The following is a 9779-nucleotide window of genomic DNA, read 5'->3' as shown; positions in this document are numbered from 1 at the left end:
AAGTATACTCTTATCATTCATTCGGCCTTGAAAGATTCAGAAAGAATCCCAAGAACAGGTGCTAAAATAGCAAACAACAATTCCTGGCATGGCAAGTGGCATCAATGCAAACAAATACCCTGTAAGAATCTAAAGCAAAGAGGAAAAGAAATCTTATTCCCAACCAACTTTCCTTTGATGCAATAATCACCAGGGCCAATTGGTTTCCATATAGCAGAACCCAATTTCCTTCTCTTAAAGACTGCTAGGAAAAACCATGGATTCTCAACAGGAGCTGAATCAACCAATCCTGAACTACTCCATGCATGATCAGCTGCCACCGCCACCAGTACCCGAGCCATCAGGAGTTACTCATCACCGCGGCCATGAGGTGGACTCTAGACTCGAGAAAGTTTTGACAGATACCGACCTGTCATTTTTCAAGCGTCTCCGATTGGCTTCAGGGATTGAACTGAGGCTCCTCTTCCGCCTGGCAGCGCCTGCGGTTTTTGTTTATATGATCAACAATGCCATGTCCTTGTCCACTCGTGTATTTTGTGGCCATCTAGGCAATCTGGAGCTCGCTGCCGCCTCTCTTGGCAACAGCGGCATCCAACTCCTTGCTTATGGCCTTATGGTACTATCTCTTCTTGATTTTTACTCCCTGTTATCATGTGTTCTAACAAGGGTTTTTTAAACTTTTATCATTCGTAATAACTTCTTTGCAGCTAGGAATGGGAAGTGCTGTGGAGACTCTATGCGGACAAGCTTATGGGGCCCTTAGATATGACATGTTAGGTGTCTATCTTCAAAGGTCAACGATTGTCCTTACTCTAACCGGGATTCCACTGACGGTGGCCTATGTCTTGTCCGAGCCAATCTTGATCTTACTAGGGGAATCGACGGTCGTTGCATCTGCCGCTGCTGTTTTTGTCTATGGTTTGATCCCTCAAATCTTCGCTTACGCTGTGAACTTCCCCATACAAAAATTCCTTCAAGCTCAAAGCATTGTAACTCCGAGTGCATACATATCAGCTGCGACGCTTGGGGTGCACCTCCTTCTGAGTTGGCTGGCAGTGTACAAGTTGGGTTTGGGGTTGATAGGTGCGTCTCTGGTGCTGAGCTTATCATGGTGGATCATCGTGGTGGCCCAGATCGTGTATATCTTGATGAGTGAAAAATGTAAGCTTACATGGGCTGGGCTTAGTTTGCAAGCCTTTTCTGGGCTATGGGACTTCTTGAAATTATCGGCTGCCTCCGCTGTGATGCTGTGCTTGGAAACCTGGTACTTTCAGATACTGGTCTTGATTGCTGGTTTGCTGGAGAACCCTGAGCTTGCATTGGACTCTCTTTCTATCTGGTAAGGAACTTACCAATATTCCTATTCTTTGCTCCTTACTCCTTATAAAGGGCAGGCAGGCAAAAATGGAACAACAGTACATGGTGAGCAAGTATTACAATAGATATTTTTGACTGGTAATTTTGCAGTCAAAATCATGCACATTCTAGACTATTACATACTAATTATTATTCTTTTAACCCCTTTCTATACAATTCCCTTATGGAAGTCTATGTATATAATGTAAAGGAGTTCTACAAATATCTGCTTTACGGAAAGGTAATGAACGAGGGAATAGAAACCTTATTACTTTCTTGCAAATTGCATTTGTGCATTATATTCCAATGTGTGTGGAGTATAGGAGAATTTGGCAATGGCATGTGACTATTATTCTCTGCTACTAATTTCCATGGAAATCGTCGTGAAACACACCCTAAACTTTTTAGCTTTTCCTTTTGCTTTTTTCCGTTTTCATTATGCTGCATGACCCTAACATTTGGTCCACTTTAGAGAGATATATGCTTGATAATGTGAAAGGGGAAATACAAATCTTAAGTTCTTTGCTCCTTTCAAAAGATACCCAGAGTTAAAGTTTACTTTTCGTATGTGTCGCATTCATTTTGCTTTATTCAAATATCAAAAATTTATAATTCTATCACGTTAAATATTTAAAAAAAAATAAACCACTTCGATCTCACATCAAAACACGCATACAGATAACCGATGTTTTCATGCTTATTTTGATTATTTACTATCTAAATTTAAAAAAAGGTAGTTTTGACTATTAATTGACCATTAATTTTTGGTTGTAATGGTGCAGCATGGCAATATCTGGGTTGTTGTTCATGGTTTCAGTTGGGTTCAATGCAGCTGCAAGGTTCGTCACTTTCAGGACCACCCTAGTCTTCCTCTGTTGCCACAATTACCAGTGCTAGCATTCAATGATTCAATTCCACAAACAAGGGAGCCAAACAAAAAATAAAAAGCAATACGTTAGACTAACTTCAGTTCTAGTTAAATATCATTTAAGCTAAAATCAAAAGTTTAATCTGGCATGTGTTTCCATTAAAACAGTGTAAGGGTTAGCAATGAGCTGGGAGCCGGGCATCCCAAGTCGGCAGCATACACGGTTTTCGTTGTGACTTTGGTATCCTTCGTCATTGCTGTAGTGGAAGCTGTTGTTGTCCTAGCTCTACGGGATGTCATAAGCTATGCATTCACGGAAGGTGAGACCGTGGCAAAAGCTGTGTCGGACCTGTGCCCGTTCTTGGCTGTCACTCTTATTCTTAATGGGGTTCAACCTGTCCTGTCTGGTAAGAAAATTTTTTGACACCACTGGTTTATGAGGTGGCTTGATGAAACTAGTTAATGATGTTTGGCTAGTGTTGATGAACATTGATTGATGAAGGGGTGGCTGTTGGATGTGGATGGCCAGCATTTGTAGCATATGTAAACGTGGGATGCTACTACGTGGTTGGGATCCCATTGGGCTGTGTTCTTGGCTTTAAGTTCGGCCTTGGTGCAAAGGTAATGAAGTCTCTCGAGAATTATTTGTAGGAAACTTCTACTAGAATTCTGGCATTCGATTCCGGTTAGACTTCTTGGTGTGACATATCACTTTATCTTTGAGCAGGGAATATGGTCCGGGATGATAGGAGGAACATTGATGCAGACCGTCATCTTATTGTGGGTGACATTTACAACAGATTGGAACAAAGAGGCAAGTCCCTTTGAATCGTTTAAATTTGTTCCCACAATCAGATGATCTGTGTAATTTTTGCAAATGCATGAGAATATGGAATCGGTCAATGGACATGTCCCTTGGCCTGTACCATATCCTTTTGGGGTACATAACCAGGCTAGGTGCTAGAAAGCTATCTGATTTTCATCTAGTTGACCGGTTGGTGACAGGAAAAACATTTGAAAAAGTTCTCGGAATAGTTATTGATTCCAAGATGAAAGAAGCATTGATGACAATGCTGAAATTTCAGGTGGAGACAGCAAAGAAGCGGTTGGACAGATGGGAGGACAAGAAGGAGCCTCTTCTTAAGGACTGAATATTGAAGAAACTGTTAAGCTTGCCTGCTATGCATCAAAAAGGAAGAAATGGGTAAATATTGGGAAATTGATTGATTACCCCCCACAATAAACCGTCACGACATTGCTGATGATCATAATCGGGATGATCCGGATAAATAATCAAATGGTTTTCTACTGGCTGATATGAGTTGTGACAATTTCCCTGGGCCAAATAAGCCTTGAAGTATGGTTAGGCTTGAACTCTGAGTCTAGAGTTTTGATTGGTTGATTCCAGAAAACAGAAACAATTAATGTTCCCCATTGTGCTCTAATAATTTGACTACATAATTCATCAAATAAGTGCCATATATATAAAGAGACTGCCCAAAATGTTTCCCCTTTCTTCTCTCTCTAACCTTTCTTGTTTTGTTTTTAATCAATCAAAGACCATGCCCTTCTCAACAGGAGGAGGAAACTATCACGTTTCTAGTAAGCAGACATTTTTTTTCTTCCCCTTTGATCTTCAATATCTTCACTACTCATTACTACCAAGTATTGTCTGCTACCCATCAATACGACAAATCTACCATATTTGGGTGTTTTGTGACGACAAGAGTAATGCCAAGTGTGTGGACGAGGATCATTAAGGTGATCATTCTTTAATTTTGAAGATCCTGTAAACGAAAAAAGTTTTTTCTTGGCCTTCGTACATGAAATTTTCTCTTGATTTTCCCTTAAATTTCTCCTTTTTTCCATGAATGTAATCCTTCTGACCTAGAGTAGTTGAGAGAGAAATTCCTTTCAATTCTCGAAGAAACATGTTCAGATGAGAACTAATTGGCCAGGGAACTCTATCTCATTGCTTATCAACTGCTACTAATTTTGTATCACCATCCTGACCCCCAGGGATTAGAACATGCCCTGTCTCGTGCCCAAGTTGAAGGATTTCCCCTCCTTTTTTGACAGTTACTTGGAAAATCCTGTGCTTCTTTGTCATACTTTTCCAATGGACAGGAGGATCAAAGTAAAACTTGAAACACATGTTGGTGAATTCTGATGGAGTCCTGGTGACTTTTTCCCGAGTCTTGGCTGCATGTTCCGGACCACTAACACTCCCCTCTTTATTGCTTTTCTTAAAGCAGACTGCCACTCCATATGAGGATTTTTCTCCTGCAAAAGTTCCTTCGGTTTCCTGGGAAAGTGAAAACCATATGGTTCTTGAACCTAGTCAGCAATGCGTGCAATCATTTCGTAACTATGAGTTCTAGAAAGAAGCCCCCTGATACAAAACCATCCAAGGCTTAAATTTCTTGCAGCACATCATGCCTAGAAGAACGTCCTCATCTTTACACCTTTCCTAGCTTCTAACCACCGCAGACTGTTTCAGACAACTTTCTGAATAAAGACAGGGCCATCCTCCAGGAAATTATATTAATTGTTACCCAAATTAGCAAAACAATGAGCGTACTGCTAGTTCATGAACCTAAGCTCATTGTCTGAATGCAAGATCCATCCATCAGATTGAAATTCTAGCGTACATAGATAATATATCATTGGCCTGCCCTCTTCTGATTATTATGGTTGATGCGCTCATGTAAGTTACTAAATGCAGCCAGAGACACTTCTACCCTATACGGTTGTTCCAGGCTTTAATCCACCTGCGAGGCAAGTGGTCATTTCCTGTTTTTGTTTCACCTATGGCCCTTAATGTTCCGTTGCCTTCTTAATAGATCTTGTAAGTTAGTTTTTTCAAAGAGAGTAATAAAATGATATCAGAATTAACAAAAACTTGATTTTGATGTCACATCAAACGATTTAAAAGAATAAAGTAAATAAAATGTTTCATTCTATAAAGAAAGTGTTATTAATTGATGTAAGAGAGAATATTACAAAATCTTATATCGAATAAGTAAAGAAAATTTTTTAAACTTATAACCGTAAACACTTCACATCATAATAAATTGTAATGATTTAATTGTTGCTAAAAAGTTAAGACCATAGGATGTGTATGCAAACTTTACCCATTTTTTTATGGAATTATTATTGGTAATTCAAGTTTAAAGAAAAACCTACATGTATTAAATTATAATAGGTGAAGAGTCTAAACTATAATCTTGGATCACAATAAGTACATTGAGACAAATATGCCAGCTAAATTAAGTTTTGTTTTCATATGGGTGGTGTCTTTGTCCTCAATTATTAACGGAAGATAGAGAAACCACATTTAATGCTGATATAGACATTTGGAAAGGATTAATTATTACATGAACTATTATTATAAATTAATCTTTATAATAAATTATTGACTTTGATGTATTTTATAATAAATTTTAAAAAAATTAATAAATAAGTGTTCGATATTTTTTAATATAAAAGACGTAAAAAAATTATGAAAAATAAATTTATAATATAAAAAATTAAAAGTAATGTGTACCTGAAAAAGATATCAATCGGTCCCACACTTTTGAATTTAGATTTTAAAAATATCAATAGGATCCATACTCTTTCTGATCAAACCATAGTATAAATGTTTAATGCAAAAAAGAATATGGGAATAAAACAAACCCCCATAAGAATATAATAAAAAGGGAAATTCTCATTCGCCACACGTAACATGTGCAATGAAAAGGTTTCTCCCAGGCTTTTTAATTTTGTATGGTGGAACCCATTTCTCCTCTATATTTGTATACCCTGCAAGTAGCACCATAGCTTAACCCTGCTAGAAAACCCATGGATTCTCAACAGGAGCTGAATCAGCCAATCCTGAACTCCATGCACGACCATCAGCCACCACCCCAACCAGAGTCAGGAGCCAGTACTAGCCACCACTATGTGGACTCTAGGCTCGAGAAAGTTTTGTCAGACCCCGAGCTCTCATTTTTCAAGCGTCTCCGTTTGGCCTCATGGATTGAACTGAGGCTCATTTTCAGCCTGGCAGCACCGGCGATTTTTGTTTACATGATCAACAATGCCATGTCCTTATCAACTCGTGTCTTTTGTGGCCATCTAGGCAATCTTGAGCTCGCCGCCGCCTCTCTCGGCAACAGCGGCGTCCAACTGTTTGCTTATGGCCTCATGGTACTGCTACATCTCTTTCCTTCTATTTGTTCTTTACTCCCTGTTAATTAACATATAACATATATTTGAGCAGTTAAACTTTGCATTAACTTTCTTTGCAGCTAGGAATGGGAAGTGCTGTGGAGACTCTATGCGGACAAGCTTATGGAGCCCTCAGATATAACATGTTAGGGGTATATCTTCAAAGATCAACGATCGTCCTTACTCTAACCGGGATTCCACTAGCGCTGGCCTACGTCTTCTCCAAGCCGATCTTGATCTTACTAGGCGAATCGGCGATGGTTGCATCCGCGTCTGCTGTTTTCGTCTATGGTTTGATCCCACAAATCTTCGCTTACGCTGTGAACTTCCCCATGCAAAAATTCCTCCAAGCTCAAAGCATTGTAAATCCGAGCGCATACATATCAGCTGCCGCGCTTGGGGTTCACCTCCTGCTCAGTTGGCTGGCAGTGTACAAGCTGGGTCTGGGGTTGATAGGTGCATCCCTGGTGCTGAGTCTGTCATGGTGGATCATAGTGGTGGCCCAGATGGTGTACATCTTGACCAGTAAAAAGTGCAAGCTCACGTGGTTAGGACTGAGTTTTCAGGCCTTTTCTGGGCTAGTGGACTTCTTCAAATTATCGGCTGCTTCCGCCGTGATGCTGTGCTTGGAGACCTGGTACTTTCAGGTACTGGTCTTGATCGCTGGTTTGCTGGAGAATCCCGAGCTTTCATTGGACTCCCTTTCTATCTGGTAAAGAACTTAGCAACCCTAACCTTTGATATTAAACTTGTAAACCTAATCATCATACCATTATTCTTTGGTCATTTAAAAATTCACCTAATATTCCATTACTTTAGCTTGTTAAGTTTATCAATAAATAGCCTTCTGTTGTTAATCTTCTTAACAAAGTACTTAATCTGTTGCTTTAATCTTATGGTTGCCATGATATGTGGGAAATATAATAAGAGATAACTCCATGGAAAGATTAATTAAGAAAATGTTTTCTTGAAAGAGAAAAGACTACTAGATACAGTAAGAAACTATAGAAGAAAAAAAGAAAAGGGAGCAGAAATTCTACCCTTCATTTTTTTTTATCTGCTTTTCATCATTAACATGGGCAGGCATGCATGCACAACAGCTATACTCATTACTTTCATCACACTTGGTCCACTATGACTTTTTAAGTCAAAATAGAACAGTAAATGCACAATTATAATAATTTTTTTTGTCTGATAGTTGTTCCTTTAGATTTGGAACAAACCCACATTTGCCAATGGCATGCATGGAATTCATGGTTTCATTATAAGAACCTTATTTTCTTTCTTTTGTAAAGTGCATGATCTCTATATTCTAATCCATCATGATCTCTATATTTGTCCTTATCCTTTTTCTTTTCCTTTTCCTGGTGTCCTTTCTTTTCATTATGCTGCATGATCCTCACACTTGGTCCACTCAAGGTACGATCCTTGACGCCATGTGAAAGGGAAATAAAAAATGTATAAAGAAATCGAAAAAAGTGATTGCTATGGCTTCTCGAAGTTCCTGAATATTAGTGGATGTCTGTCTTGGAAAGGAAAAGCATTAAAGCATAGTAATTCATATGTACCCCATCCATTTTGCTTTATTTTGCATAATACTGATCAGTGGTGAGTGACTGCTATTCTGATATGCATGATAAGTAACGATGCTTTGATGCTCCATTTTGATTATTCTTTTCTAGCACATACATATATTTTACTACCTAATTCACAGGTAGTTTTTACCTATGGAATAACTGACCATGAATGTTGGTTGCAATGGTGCAGCATGTCTATATCTGCCTTCCTGTTAATGGTCTCAGTTGGGTTCAATGCAGCTGCCAGGTTCGTCACTTCCAGGACCACAATTACTAGTCTGATTCTGTTGTCACTGTTGGTATTCACTGATTCAATCCCAAAAAAAAAAGACATTAAAAAGACAAAGAAATTGCTCTATCAATAAAAAAACGAAAGAAAAGAAAGTTTAGGGTCGCTTTGATTGTAGTCAAATCATTTAAGCTAAAAGCAAAAGTTTAATCTTCTTGCATGTGTTTTCCAATGCAACAGTGTTAGGGTTAGCAACGAGCTGGGAGCAGGGCATCCCAAGTCGGTGGCATTCACTGTTGCCGTTGTGACTTTGGTTTCCTTCATCATTTCTGTAGTGGAAGCTGTTGTTGTTCTAGCTCTAAGGCATGTAATAAGCTATGCATTCACGGATGGTGAGGCCGTGGCAGATGCTGTGTCTGACCTATGCCCGTTCTTGGCTGTCACTCTTATTCTAAATGGGATTCAACCTGTCTTGTCTGGTAACAAACTTTTTTCTGCCACCGTTTTATGAAACTGATGGGTAATGAAAATTGGTGATTGAGATTTGATTTGATTGATGAAGGCGTGGCTGTTGGATGTGGATGGCAAGCATTTGTAGCATATGTAAACGTGGGATGCTACTACGTGGTTGGGATCCCATTAGGCTGTCTTCTTGGCTTCAAGTTTGGCCTTGGTGCAAAGGTAATGAACTCTCTCGTGACTTATTTGTAGAAAACTTCTAACAGAATTCTGGCATAGGTACTAAATCATTTATCTTCGAGCAGGGAATATGGTCAGGGATGATAGGAGGAACATTGATGCAGACCATCGTTTTGTTGTGGGTTACATTTAGAACAGATTGGAACAAAGAGGTAAGTCGCTTGGAAACGTTTGAATTTGTTCCCATCATCAGTTAATCTGTTTATTGTTAGCAATGCATGATGAACTTAACTGCATTCCCGTCAAGTTTTCACGTAAAGTTCTTGATTACCACTCCAACATGTCAATGAACATTTCCCCTTGGCCTGTTACCATTATCCTTGCGGGGTACATCACCATGACAGTGCAAGAAAGCTATATCTGACACTTCTGAAAATTTTCAGGTAGAGACAGCAAGGAAGCGGCTGGACAAATGGGAAGACAAGAAGGAGCCGCTTCTTAAGAACTGACCATCACTATCGAAGAAATCATGAATCTTTGCCTGCAACTGATGCATCGAAAATGGGTTGCAGATGACAAAAAAAAAAACTTTTCGAAGCCATGATCATCAGGACGACCTGACCGCTGCTGTCGAATAAAGTTTTGTTCATACTTTTATCAAAATCGTTTTCTACTATCTGTTCTTGCAATTGTTCATGGGCCGTATAAGCCTTTGAAAACATGGCTGGCTTGGCTTGGAACTTTGGGATGAGAGTCTAGTGTTTGTTTCATCGATTGATTTCATTTTATAGAAACTATGTTCCCCATTGATTGGTTTCATAATATCTTATACTACTAGAAAAATTTTAGCTTAATAATAATTTAATCTATGCCAATTTAATTAAGATCCTATTGATTT

The 9779-nt window shown here is 39.0% G+C and overlaps 2 protein-coding genes across 2 annotated transcripts; both read left to right on the top strand.

Annotated features, from left to right (window-relative positions):
- LOC18597139 (protein DETOXIFICATION 40) lies at positions 1-3750 on the top strand. Its single transcript, XM_018122488.1, has 7 exons — positions 1-616; positions 708-1339; positions 2139-2195; positions 2393-2631; positions 2727-2845; positions 2952-3038; positions 3310-3750. Exons 1-7 carry the CDS (start codon positions 257-259, stop codon positions 3373-3375), a joined length of 1560 nt encoding a protein of 519 aa, XP_017977977.1. The 5' UTR covers positions 1-256; the 3' UTR covers positions 3376-3750.
- On the top strand, positions 5976-9697 carry LOC18597138 (protein DETOXIFICATION 40). The gene is made up of 7 exons (XM_018122623.1): positions 5976-6415; positions 6517-7148; positions 8204-8260; positions 8483-8721; positions 8805-8923; positions 9007-9093; positions 9325-9697. Exons 1-7 carry the CDS (start codon positions 6068-6070, stop codon positions 9388-9390), a joined length of 1548 nt encoding a protein of 515 aa, XP_017978112.1. The 5' UTR covers positions 5976-6067; the 3' UTR covers positions 9391-9697.

The sequence above is a fragment of the Theobroma cacao genome, chromosome 6 (genome assembly GCF_000208745.1).
Source record: "Theobroma cacao cultivar B97-61/B2 chromosome 6, Criollo_cocoa_genome_V2, whole genome shotgun sequence".
NCBI classification, from domain to species: Eukaryota; Viridiplantae; Streptophyta; class Magnoliopsida; order Malvales; family Malvaceae; genus Theobroma; species Theobroma cacao.
Note: the sequence above shows the minus strand (reverse complement) of the source record. Positions and strands in the feature narration are given on the sequence as shown.